Source organism: Megalobrama amblycephala, linkage group LG17, assembly GCF_018812025.1.
Source record: "Megalobrama amblycephala isolate DHTTF-2021 linkage group LG17, ASM1881202v1, whole genome shotgun sequence".
Lineage (NCBI taxonomy): Eukaryota > Metazoa > Chordata > Actinopteri > Cypriniformes > Xenocyprididae > Megalobrama > Megalobrama amblycephala.
The window spans coordinates 15,673,833-15,688,206 of NC_063060.1; the positions used below are offsets into that span (position 1 = coordinate 15,673,833).

General features: G+C 38.3%; 1 protein-coding gene across 2 annotated transcripts in view; it reads left to right on the top strand.

Moving 5' to 3' along the window:
- Positions 1–6,424, top strand: part of gjc2 (gap junction protein gamma 2) — a 123,911-nt gene extending 117,487 nt beyond the window's left edge. For both annotated transcript variants that reach the window (XM_048162293.1, XM_048162294.1), the window contains exon 2: positions 4,397–6,424. In XM_048162293.1, the coding sequence (XP_048018250.1) occupies positions 4,426–5,685 (1,260 nt within the window). In that variant the 5' untranslated portion in view covers positions 4,397–4,425 and the 3' untranslated portion in view covers positions 5,686–6,424. The remainder of the gene's footprint in view (positions 1–4,396) is intronic.
- The last annotated feature ends 7,950 nt before the right edge of the window (positions 6,425–14,374 follow it).

Genomic DNA, 14,374 nt, shown 5'->3' on the forward strand with positions numbered 1-14,374 from the left:
ATTTTTAAAGGCCAGTGTCAGATGGTGAAGATGGTGTGGTCACTGGAATTCTGGTGTTTGTGGGAAATGTGAAGGAGCTTCTCTTTTAGGATTCTACAACAGTGTTGTCCTGATGACTGAGGTAATTCATCTTGGAGGTATGCAGTTGAGGTCAAAAGTTTACTTACACCTTGCAGAATGAACTGTTTCATCAGGGAAGTACTAAATAAAAAACAAATACAATGCTAATTTTTATGATCCCTCTTATTGTTAGAATTCTTAACATTTGCAAATACTGCAAGGTGTTAGGGTGATTTGCCTACAGTGGCTGCAGGATGGCTGAATGACTAAAGAAACATTATCAGACAAGAAACTTATAGTCTTCTACCATCTTGCTATTACCACCCACTGCCACTTATACCAACGACGGAAATAAGTGCAGTTATAATAGCAAAATATGTGGGAGAGCATTACGATAGTGAAACAATATTATATTGCAATACATCGCACATCAAAGTTAATATAGAATCAAAACTAGTTAGCACATCATTTATAATTGAAATAGTTTAATAATATTTGGTTTAGGGCTGCACGATATTGGAAAAAAATGACGTGATTTTTTTTCTGCAATATATATTGCGATATGAAAAAAAAAAGGAAAAAAAGCTCTATTTGGAAAGAATTAATCATTCTAGGAGGATTGGGTCAATTTTATAGGTGAGTGCATGCACACAGAAAATAATTAACAAATTATAAGCATAGATAAATATAGAACAAAGAAACAAATTAAATAAATAGTGCTTTATATTTTTCAGCTAAGTCTAACAGTATTCAGTAGGGCTGGGTTTTGACACAATTTTCATGATTCGATTTCTATTCACAAGCTTACTATTTGATTTCGATTCAATATCGATTATTTTGGATGTATATCAGATACAGTAAATGGCAAATTTTCTTGAGGAAAAAAAATATCTCAAATAATGCTGTAAACTATAAGAGGGAGTCACTTGGTCCTATATTACTATAATATTAAAGGTTGAAATTAACTGATTTACATATCCAAAATTACTAAACTCAAATTATAACTAAAATTACACTCATTTATGTTTTTTTTATAATAAAGTTATGATTATTTAAACTTTGATTTATATAATCATATTTCTACTCTAATTTGTTTTTTGAAATATAGATATTTAAATTGTAGCTGTCATAAATGATTTATTCAAACATTAAATACATAAATGAATTATAAAAAACATATTTAAAATAAAATTATAATGAACATGTAACATGTTGCATATATTTATCAGAATGCTCCTCTCTATAGCTGAGTAATGAGTTTATGCTGAATATGATTTTTCTGAAGTAAATGTGACGTTACATGTCATTGTTTACAAGCTATTTTATTGATGTCTTTCCGCGGTTGAAACACTGATTGAGCGATTAAATGTGACATGTTATGTATCAGTTCTACTGTATCTTGTAACATACCTTTAGATGTTTATTCATATTTATTTTACACTGTAACTAGTATTAAAGTGGAGGAAATTATCAGTTCACAGTACACATCTTGGCCGCAGGCTTCGATCACTATCAGCAACTCTTTGCCTTTAGGAATACCAAATAGGTCTAGGAGGGTGGTGGAAAAGGACAGAAATGTCTTTGTTCATTTTTTATTATTTTCAAACCTACAAAGGTGTATATAAACTTTGGAGTTCAAGTATATATCTATATCTATTGCTTTCATTCAATTGAGCCAATTATAATAATGGACTGACTCTGTTTACAAACAATCATTTTACTTCTGTTTTTTTTTTCTTCCTCCAGGTATTTATTTTATTTTTTTTCTTTCTTGCCTCTTTGGAACATGTCCATTTACGCATACTGTGTAGAGGTGGTGCGCAGCTTAATGGACATTTAAGGTTTTCTGCCGATGAAGAGCTTCTGGGACACTGACATAAACAGCACTTTTTCATACAACTTAAAAAAGGTGGTGACAGACAATTTTGGTTTTCTTGTTTTTGTGCCTTTGGAATTCATTGTTTTTTTGTTTGTTTTGTTTTTTCTTTTCAAAATTACATTCACTGTAATGCTGGAGTAAGATTTTAGAAGAAAACTTTTGGTCCTGTTTAATGTTTGTGCTAGTAAAGGTTACAAGTAACAAGGTTTACAAAAGGTAACACTTTACAAAAGATCTCGCTTGTTAACATCAATTAATATATTAGACAACATTATCTAACTATGTGCATTAACTTTTTTACAGTATTTATCAATATTTTTTTCATGTTAATAAAATGTATAGTTATTGTTCATGTTAGTTTACAGTGCATTATCTATTAACATATGCAACTTTTGATTTTAATAATGCATAAGTAATATTAACTAGGATTTATAAATGCTTTAACATATTTTTCATTCATAGTTCATGTTAACTAAAGTAGTTAACGTATTTTTCATTCATAGTTCATGTTAACTAAAGTAGTTAACTAATAGAAAATTATTGTACAGTGTTACCCAAAGTTTTGAATCTTTTCTTTTCTTTACATTTTGTTTGTATTAATTCATGGGTGTTCTTAAGATGATCTTATTTATCATCTTATACATCATGCAGAATGATTTTATCTGAAAATGTAAAATTGCAGAAAGTTTGTGATGGGTCGGTTTAGGAACCTTTGTATGTGAGGGAGAATATTATAGTGCATATAAGCCTCACTGTCCTCCAGACTCTTTCTAAATGAGAGTTAAAGTGTTGTAATTGTTTGTGATTGTGTATAGTGTTTCTTGGGTTTTTATTGTGCATCAACAAAAAGGTTTTGTGTATTTGTTTTAGAGATTATTTTGTCAGTAAATGTAGAGGGTTTCAATTTGCATTTGTGTTGACTGTAATATTTTGAAATATACTAAATTGTAAATTCATTATTTTATTTAATTACAAATAATGTAATTACAAATGTATTAAATTATATAATAGTGTACATGCAAATTGCATTAAAGTATATTTAAGTTCACATTAATTGCTTGTCAGTACATTCGGAAGTACACTTTTACCATATTTCAAAGTACATAAAAAATTGTATTAAAGTCCTACTTAAGTGCTTTAAAAAAAATCACTCAGAAGTTCAACTTATTGCATTTAATATGAACTTAATCTGTGATATATTTAAAATTAATCACAAATAGAATGCACTTAAGTGGCTGAAACATTACATTTAATTCACACTTAAGTGTATTGATAACTGATATTAAAATATATTTTAGTTCACATTAATTGCTTGTTAGTACATTGGGCAGTGCACTTCAACTATATTTTAAAGATACTAGAAGTAATTATGAAGGTTATCATAAAGTTGTATTAAAGTCCCACTTAAGTTGTTCAAAAAAAAAAAAAAAAAACACTCAAAAGTTCAACTTATTGCATTTAACATGAACTTAATCTGTGATATATTTGAAATTAATTACAAATAGAATGCACTTAAAGGATTAGTCCACTTTTAAATAAACTTTTCCTGATAATTTACTCACCCCCATGTCATCCAAGATGTCCATGTCTTTCTTTCTTCAGTCGAAAAGAAATTAAAGTTTTTGATGAAAACATTCCAGGATTTTTCTCCTTATAGTAGACTTCAATGGGCACCAAACAGTCAAAATTAGTTTCACTGCAGCTTCAAATTGTTCAACACGATCCCAGATGAGAAATAAGGGTCTTATCTAGTGAAACCATCACTCATTTTCTGAAAAAAATTGAAAATTATATAAGTTTTAACCTTAAATGCTCATCTTGAACTATCTCTCTTCTTCTCCTCTATTAGAATTCCAGCAATGTAGATGCTGCTAAGCATATTACTGCCCTCCACAGGTCAAAGTTTGAACTAATTTTTATATGCAATATGCTAGTTCAATAGTATATAACAATTAGTTCAAACTTTGACCTGTGGAGGGCAGTAATATGCTTAGCAGCATCTACATTGCTGGAACACATTCACACTCTCTGTATTCCAATGCACGCAAGTGTATGTGAATGTCAATAAAAGTCCTCATAGCTGTAAGACACATGTTCTCCTCTTTATATACTTCTATTGTTATTAGTCTCTGGCTCTGTTCCAAACCCAAGGGAGCTGCCCACCTAACCCTAAGTTTTAAGGTATTTGCATGATGGCGATGCCAAGTCTGTTCCAGTCAGTAAGCAACAAGTTTATGCTCCTTATAAAATTCCTAATTTATCATCAGCATCACATTTATACTTTGTGGATAAAGCAATCCCTGAATGCCTTGTGTGATCAAATATGGTTAATTGCAAGAAACACTAGAAACTCAGAAACTATAAATATACTTGCTGTACATCTTACCTGTAAATGTACATAATAACAATGTATACTTTTTTCTTTGACTTACCTTCCTCATTTTCCCCTATTTGCAGAACATAAGTAAAGAGTCTCTCCCACCAACATGAGTTGGAGCTTTCTCACTCGACTACTGGAGGAAATCCACAACCACTCCACGTTTGTGGGGAAAGTTTGGCTGACTGTCTTAATCATTTTCCGGATCGTTCTGACTGCAGTGGGTGGTGAATCAATCTACTCAGATGAGCAGACAAAGTTCACCTGCAACACTAAGCAGCCCGGCTGTGACAACGTATGCTATGATTCCTTTGCTCCACTCTCACATGTTCGGTTCTGGGTGTTCCAGATAATCATGATATCCACCCCCTCGGTCATGTATCTGGGTTATGCCATTCATAAGATCGCCCGTACCTCGGAGGAGGAATGGTGCAAGAGACAGATTTATCAAAAGAGGAGCCGCCACAGTCAGTGGAGAAATGGACACCACCTAGCGGAGGTCTGTGGAAATGTAGAAGAGGAGGAGGAGGATGCAGAGCCAATGATCTATGAAGAAGACACTTTGGATGTGCAGGAAGTCAAACCAGAGACAGACAAGGGCAAAGGCCAAGATCCAGTGAAGCATGATGGTCGCCGTAGGATAATGCAAGAAGGCTTGATGAGAATGTATGTGCTTCAGCTTATATCCCGTGCCATCTTTGAGGTGGGATTCCTCACGGGTCAGTATCTTCTTTATGGCTTCCGTGTTAACCCTTCATATGTCTGCAACAAGATCCCATGTCCGCACAGAGTAGACTGCTTCGTTTCACGACCCACTGAGAAGACCATCTTTTTACTCATCATGTATGTGGTGAGCTGTCTTTGTCTGCTGCTCAATGTTTGTGAGATGTTCCACTTGGGGATTGGTGCCTTCCGTGACATTCTGCGTAAACGTCGAAGCCAGGACCAACGACCTTCCTACTGCTACCCTTACTCCAGGAACATTTCTAGTTCTCCACCAGGGTACAACCTTGTGGTTAAATCTGACAAACCAGGTCGCATTCCCAACAGCATAATTTTACATGACCAGAACATGGCTAGAGTGGTTCCAGAACAGCATTGCACAAGTCCTGATGAGAATATTCCATCTGACCTGGCTACCTTGCACCACCATTTACGAGTAGCTCAGGAACAACTTGACATGGCGTTTCAGACATACAACACAAAAAACGCTCATATTTCCAGAACTAGCAGCCCTATATCTGGTGGCACAATGACTGAGCAGAACCGGGTCAATACAGCTCAGGAGAAACAGGGTGCACGACCTAAAGCAAGCACTGAGAGGGCAGGGACAATAATAAAAAATGGGAAGACATCTGTGTGGATTTAATGGCATACTCTTACCTGACTAGTTGAACCATTATCCACAGAAAACATTTTGCCCCCGCTAATGCAAACTACAGTTAGTGAGGGGATGATTGAGCATCATGTCCCCTGGTTCTATTGAACAATAAATAAAAATAAATATACTGTAGAAGGGTAGTATTCATTTTTATTCATTTCTTTCTTTACAATGTTGTAGTGTCCCCCCTTTCTGTGAGTAATTCTTAATGTGCTTTTAATTAATGCTACATATATTAAGTGCTAAGTTTCTCTAAATTCCAATGCATGCAAGTGTATTAATAATTTTTAATGGATCATTGATTAAATTAAACTGTATAAGAACCCCTATGTATCTACTCCATTCAAATAGTCTCTTAGCTGTACTCACAGCTGTAAGACATAGCTGTAAGCTGTAATACTCATAGCTGTGAGACACATGTTCTTCTATTTATGTTCTCCTACTGTTATTGGTCTCTGGCTCTGTTCCAAACCCAAACGAGCCGCCCTCCTAGCCCTAAGTTTTAAGGTATTTGCATGCTGGCAAAGGCTGTTCCAGTCAGTAAGCAACAAGACTATGCTCCTTTATAAAATTCCTAAATTAGCAACAGCATCACATGTATACTTTGTGGATAAAGCAATCCCTGAATGCACTATAAATATACTTGCTGTGCATATAATAAAAAAATGTATTAATTAAAATGGTTATCTTATTAAAAATGCACTTTCACACAAGTGTCTGTGCTATGTGTTTTTTATGGGGTTTTTTTTTTTCATCTTTTATCTTATTTACACATCTTTAGCTTAGTAATATATGCCAAACTCAGTTGGAATCAATTGCCAATTTTCTTGTGTGATCATGAAAAGAGCTGTGCTGATGAATGGCCTTTAAAGGTGCCCTAGATTCAAAAATTGAATTTACCTCGGCATAGTTAAATAACAAGAGTTCAGTACATGGAAATGACATACAGTGAGTCTCAAACTCCATTGTTTCCTCCTTCTTATATAAATCTCATTTGTTTAAAAGACCTCCGAAGAACAGGCGAATCTCAACATAACACCGACTGTTACGTAACAGTCGGGGTGTACGCCCCCAATATTTGCATATGCCAGCCCATGTTCCCAACATTATGAAAGGCATTAGACAAGGGCAGAACGTCTGGATCTGTGCAGAGCTGAATCAACAGACTAGGTAAGCAAGCAAGGACAATAGCAAAAAATGGCAGATGGAGCAATAATAACTGACGTGATCCATGATATCATGATATTTTTAGTGATATTTGTAAATTGTCTTTCTAAATGTTTCGTTAGCATGTTGCTAATGTACTGTTAAATGTGGTTAAAGTTACCATCGTTTCTTACTGTATTCACAGAGACAAGAGCCGTCGCTATTTTCATTTTTAAACACTTGCAGTCTGTATAATGCATAAACACAACTTCATTCTTTATAAATCTCTCCAACAGTGTAGCATTAGCCGTTAGCCACGGAGCATAGCCTCAAACTCATTCAGAATCAATGTAAACATCAAAATAAACACTGTACTTACGCGATTAGACATGCTGCATGACGAACACTTTGTAAAGATCCATTTTGAGGGTTATATTAGCTGTTTGAACTTTTTTTATGTTGTTTAAGGCAAGCGCGAGCTCTTGGGGCATGGAGCACCAGATTTAAAGGGCCACACACCCTGAATCGGCTCATTTCTAATTATGCCCCAAAATAGGCAGTTAAAAAAAATGAATTAAAAAAAAATCTATGGGCTATTTTGAGCTGAAACTTCACAGACACATTCAGGGGACACCTTAGACTTATATTACATCTTTTAAAAAAAAAGTTCTAGGGCACCTTTAACATTGTTGCTACCTATGTAAAGTGGTTTCACATTGTATAGGATGCTGTCTTAAAAGATAGCTGCCTTTTTAGACAGCAGACAGTGACAAGGTTTTGGAACAGAGCCTTTAGCTCAAAGTTAGAGGGATACTCCACCCCAAAATGAAAATGCTCTCACCATTTACTTACCCTCAATTTTCTAAAAATCTCTGTGTTCTACAGAAGAAAGAAAGTCATGGCATGAGAGTGAGTAGTAGACCAAAAAGTAGTGGTCCATATGAATTATGTGCTATATTAAAAGTTTTCTGAAGCCATACAACAGCTCTGTTAATTTAAATCATTATTTTCACAGAAAACCTTGACATACAAATTTATGAGTTCATGAGTGAAATAGCATGTTCATGAATTGGCAATGTCTAATTCATGAACAGATCACTCTTCGGTGTCAGATGTTTTCATTTTAACAATGTAGTTCACAAGTCTGAATGCTTCCTTAACAAAACAGTTCTTGAGTTTGACTGACTCAGAGACATATGACTTAAAGGGTTAGTTCACCCAAAATGAAAATTATCCCATAATTTACCCACTCTCAAGCTATCCTAGGTGTATATGACTTTCATCTTTCAGCCAAACACAATCAGAGTTATAGTAAAAATATCCTGGCTCTTCCAAGCTTTATAATGGGAGTGAATGGCACCCTAGATTTTGAAGCCCAAAGAAGCACATCCAAGTAATCCATACGACTTCAGTGGGTTAATAAATGCCTTCTGAAGCGAAACAATGCATTTTTGTAAGAAAAATATCTATATTTGTAACTTTATAAACTATAATCACTGGCTTCTGGTAACGGCCGTACGCGAGTACTGTATAGTTCCAGCGGAAGAGTGAATTCTGACCTGACACATGACGTACTGATGAATGTGGAAGCGGAAGCAGAAGATAGAGTAAAAACAAAACACAGATCATGAATTAGAAGTCTAAAATTAGATTTTTAAAAAAGAAATCTCAGAGGATATAAGAGAAGAGGAGCTTGAGTTTGTTGCATAGCCCTATTTGTTTGAACCGTGAGAGGCGTCTACTCTTACCTAAGCTTACGCTACTCCTACATCCTACGTCATATGTCAGGTCAGAGGTTGACTTGTGTACAGCCATTACTGAAAGCCATAAAGCATGAGTCATATGGACCACTTTTATCTGCATTTACAACTGTTGTGAAGCTTAATGTTACCTACTGTAATTGCATGTACAAGAGCAGTCAGTACAAAAGCTTCTCCTTTTGGCACCCCTGTTATGGCCGCCATAACAAACAAATAGTTGCTCTGACTTACGCCACTGGCTGGTGCGGTGGATGCAGGTCTGAAGAGCACAGACTGGACACAGTCTGTGAAGTCTCTCCTTATCCGGCATAGTGAATGGCGGAGAGCAGAGGGCTTCGAGAGTGACTGGATGCAAGTTCGAGAAAGGTACCTTTCTCAACCAGGCCCTCCAGGACTATTGCTAGGTCCCAAGAAGGGATCCTGGTTCTAGAAGGAGGCCTAAGCCGCCTAGCTCGTCGAACAATGCGAGAGAGCAGGACATGCTTGCCCAAAGGCACCCGGTCAATCAGAGCATGGCAAGCCGAAAGAGCAGCCACATCAACCCTGTGAGTGGCGGGGCATGTGCCTGTTGATAATTCTCCCTGCAGAAAAAACAGAACTGTAGCAATCTGGCAGTTAAAAGGATCTGCATTGTGTGAAGTACACCATCTTTGATTAAGAATGATTAAGATGGCGCCACTGTGTTTGGCTGGCCATCTACCTCCGGTTTGTGTTTTATTGTTATTGTCAATTTTGTCACACTTTGCACAGAATGCGTCACCATTGTTAGTATATGATCGCCAGACTCTTCTGAATATAAGGAATTATGTGGTTAAACCTTCAATCTGTGGCTTTAGCAGACAGTCTAAGATGCCACTGCATTCCTGTCATCCGTACCTTCGTACCTGTGGCGTGTGCCCTGCCTGTTACCTGCCATTAATCACTACAGAAAGTGCAGCAGAAGGCATGGCAGAAGAGGTGGTAGACTTGTCAGATTATGAGCCTACTTGACCCTGTCCTCAGCATCTGATCCTCGTTGCTTCACGGAGCTCTCTCGAAAATATGACGGCTACGTCGTTAAGTGTTCCTCAGAATACTGTTTCCGGTGGCTTCGACCCGTTGTTCCCGATGCTGAGTACACACCTGCCTGCCAACGACCCGTAAGGATTTACAAACGGCATCCCGTAAAGGAGAACCATCGCCCGATTGCACGCATCTCCCAGCAGTCTGGCCTCAACACATTACGCGTTGCTTTGATCAACGCCAGATCGCTTACAAACAAAACTTTTATTTTAAAGGACATTTTTATTTCTCACTCATTGGATTTTCTTGATGGAAACCTGGACTAAACCTGGGCACGGAGGAGGCGTGGCTACTGTCTTCAAAGACAATTTTAAATGCTGACTTTAATCTATAAATAATTATTCTTGTTTTGAACTGCAACTGTTATTTTTAATTGAGTTTACACGCCTTGTGTTGTGTGCTGTTGTTTACCGTCCACCTAAATACAACAAGAATTTTATCCTAGCTGATGTTGTCCCTAAACATGATCAACTTTTGATTTGTGGTGATTTTAACATCCATGTTTGCTGTCCGTTTGATCAGCTGGCCACTGATTTTAAATGACTTTTGTCATCTTTTGTTTTATTTCAACTAATGGATCGACCCACACATCTTATTGGACACACTTTGGACCTTATTATTTCTCATGGGCTCTCTATCTTCCTTACTGAAATATATGAGACTGCCATCTCAGATCACTTCCCTATTATTGTTGAATTTCCAGTTCCGTCATCAACAGCCAACAGGTCTCTTGTTTCACAATGTTATCGTCGCATTCTCACCTCCTCAGCAGCTGAAGTGTTTACTGCTGCTTTTATTGACTCTAAACTTTATGCCCTCAGTGAATCTGTCTCTCCTGCATGCCCTGATGACCTTCTTTCATCTTTTTATTCCTCTTGTTCTGAAATCTTGGACTCTATTGCCCCTTACAAGCACAGATCTCCTAAGTTGAGAGTAGAGGGATGAGCCATTAGGGATGAGCTCTTCTGAATGGAATGCAGGGTCAGTTGGAGACCTACACATGAATGAGGGAGGTGCAGGCAGATAACGGAGGTCTCCAGGGCGGATCTAGGACCTCGGGCCGAACCTCAGGCCGAGCCTTGGCCGGCCAAGGCGGGTCTGGAAATGGAAGGAGGACAAATTACATGTGTCTTTGGAAATATTAAGGAGCTGTCTTTCTGATTATCAGAGGGCTGTGAAGGAGGCAAAGTCTAAATATTTGTCAAATATTATCACCAAAAGTGGCCATTGTCCTAGGGTGATGTTTAACACAATTAATTCTGTTGTGAACCCACATACCTGTTCTCCGACAGATGCCTCAGTCTCCACTTGTGAGAATTTCCTTTACCTTTTTTATCAATAAAGTGGAGTCTGACAGACAACTCACGACTAAGAGCTCTGGAACTGATTTAGCTGTCGCTGCAGCACATTCTGCCATGTTTGAACAGTTTGAACCAATCTCACTATTGTTTTTTAATGAAGTAGTGCAACAAATGAAAATTACAAATTGCCCCTTGGACCTTGTTCCAACCAAATTGCTAAAAGAGGTTTTTACCACTGTAGGACCTTTTCTGTTGGTTTTCATTAATAAATGTCTTAGCTTAGGATCTGTTCCTGCTGCTTTCAAACATACTGTGGTTAGGCCTTTTCTTAAAAAACCTAATCTGGATCCCTCAGTTTTGTCTAATTTTAGACCAGTTTCCCACCTGCCCTTTCTTTCAAAAGTGCTAGAAAAAGTTGTTTTTACACAATTACATTCTTTTTTAGAAAACAACTCAGTTTTTGAGAAATTTTAATCTGTATTCAGATCGCGACATAGCACTGAGTCTGCACTGTTAAAGGTGCACAACGATATTGCTCGGTTTGTTGATGCTAAGAGCCCTGTTATTTTAGTACTACTTGATCTCACGGCGGCTTTGATACAGTGGACCATGAAGTCCTTCTGTCTCGCCTTAATCACTATGTTGGCATTCAGGGTACTGCAATTCAGTGGTTTTCATCATATTTGACCAATAGAACTTTTTTTTGTAGTGATTGGGGACTCGTCCTCTTCCACCACTTCTCTCTCTTGCGGGGTGCCACAAGGCTCTATTCTCGGGCCTGTTTTATTTTCACTTTACATGCTGCCTCTCGGGTCCATCATAGCCAGGCATAATATAGCCTATCACTGCTATGCAGATGATTTGCAAATTTATTTGCCTTTGAGTCCAAAAAACGCTGACGCAGTTGGGTCACTAAATGATTGCATTAATGACATTAAACTATGGTTAGAGCAAAATTTCCTTCATTTCAATGAAGAAAAGACTGAGTATATTTTATTTGGAGAGTCTGTAACTTCTGATTTTAATGCGCTGACTTCAAAGCTTAGACCATCAATCAGAAATCTCGGTGTGACTTTTGATATTTGTCATGAGCCAGGTTTGATTACTCATGTTTTTTGGATGTTTTTTTTCCCCTCTATCGTTCATCTTTCATTGATTTCAGCTGTTCCCTGTTACCTCTGGCGTTCGCACTCTCGTGCACGCGCCTGTTCTGTGTCTTCGCACTGATTGTGCTGCCTACTTCTCCCTGTTCTTTGTTCTTGTCTGTGTCCGGGAATTGTTGTATGTGAGTGTAACATGCTCCTAGCTCTTGTGCTTGACAAAAATTTATGTGTGTGTTAGCAGCTATTATTCTGAGTCTGAGTCCCAGTCCCAGAGCCCAACCTTATTTCCTGCTGTCCAGTTCAGCCGTACAGAGCTACCTGTCTACTGGCGTGGTTGCTTCTATCTGCCAGCCTGAACCATCTTCATCGGAATACGCTTCACTACAGTGGGACAACGGTCGAGGATCTGCGACTCGGGAAGCTACTGTTTATTCCTTTATTCTCCAGCTGCAGCGTGTTTGCTACTTAGCGCCTGGCAGTCTGTTTTTGTTTGTATATTGGGACTACAATAAACTTTGTGAACTACTTTCGCCTCTGGGTCATCTAGGGTCACCTGACAATAGTAGCCTGAAATTTGATAAACAAATTGACAGTGTGGTTAAAGCTAGTTTCTTTCAATTATGTCTTTTGGCCAAGGTCAAACCATTTTTGAATCGCTCTGACCTTGAGAAAGCTATTCACGCTTTTATCAGCTCAAGATTAGATTATTGTAATGCACTTTATACTGGTGTCTCACAGTCATCCCTCAGGCACCTTCAGCTGGTGCAGAATGCCGCAGCACGTCTTTTAACTAATACACGCAAATGTGAGCACATAACCCCGATTCTTTATTAGCTCCATTGGCTTCCAGTTTCTTTTAGAGTTGATTTTAAGATTCTATTGTTTGTTTTTAAAGCTCTCAATGACCTTGCCCCACCTTATATAACCAAGATGCTGGCTCTGCATCAGCCAACCAGGGCTCTTAGGTGAACAAATCAACTTTTACTGGTAGTCCCAAGGTCACGGTACAAACACTGGGGTGGACCAGGCTTTTTCTGTTGCTGGGCCCAGACTCTGGAATAAGCTCCCTGCTGATATGCGCACTATCACTGACCTGTTTTTTTTTAAAGCTAAGCTTAAAACTTATTTATTTAGACTGGCTTTTAATATCTAGCAGTTGTGGTGGCATTTTGTGTATTTTATTTATTTTCTTGTTGCTTTTTAATTTTTTGTTTACATTGTTTTGTTTTGTTTTGTTTTTATTGGAAAGCACTTTGGTTCACCTTGAGTGTTGTAAAGGGCTGTATAAATAAATGTTTATTGATTGATTGATTGATCTTTCAAAGACACCCCATTTGTTGGCATAACTTGATTTAGTGGAGCCCTAGCATTTAAAGTGGTAACATCAGGTGAAAGCTCTGTGTCCCTCAGTTGGTTCCCCTCAGGGGCCAGACATGAAGGTTCCACATTTCCGGCCGGGGATGAAATATTGTCCCCTGTGCCTGAGACAGGTGAGCCGTCAAGGAGAGACATTATCTCAGAGAACCATATTCTGTTCGGCCAACGCGACGCTATCAGTAAGAGGTAAGTCCCTTGTTGGCGAACTTTGGCCATAACTCCTGGGAGCATAGAAACTGGAGGAAACGCATACAGACGCATTCTGGGCCATGTATGCGCATCACATCCATTACATGTTGGAGGTTAAGAGGTCCATCTCTGTTTCATAAAATCTTTACCAGATTTGTTTCACTACCTTGGGTGGAGTTTCTACTCCCTCATCGATATGCTCTGTCTGGACAGATATCTGGGGATATAAATCGCCCTGAGGGACAGGAACTTGTCCTGAGCCCAGAGCAGAATGCGCTGCACTAACCTGTCTAGACATCACAAACGCAGTCCACCCAGGCGATTTGTATTAGAGGCTACCGCAGTAATGTCCACCCCGCACTAGGACATGGTAACCCCTTAACTTTTGGAAGAAGTACTTCAGGGCCAGAAGTACAGCCATCAATTCGAGGCAATTGATGTGCCAATCGAGATGATGACCTCACCGTATCCCTTTGGACTGGACGGCCACCTAAGACTGCTCCCCAACCCATACGGGAAGCGTCTGTTGTTGGCATCTTGCAACATCAACGAATATAGAGTGGGACCCAAGGTGAAGAACCGGGGCTTGAGCCACATAGAAAGGGATTGAAGCCGCAGCGCATAACCCTTACCAAAAACATGGATTTTTGAAAGTGCACAAAGCATTAGCGAGTGACTTACCATAAATATGGATTTTACAAAGGGCACGAAGCACTCAGCGCGTGTCCTTGCCCTTATT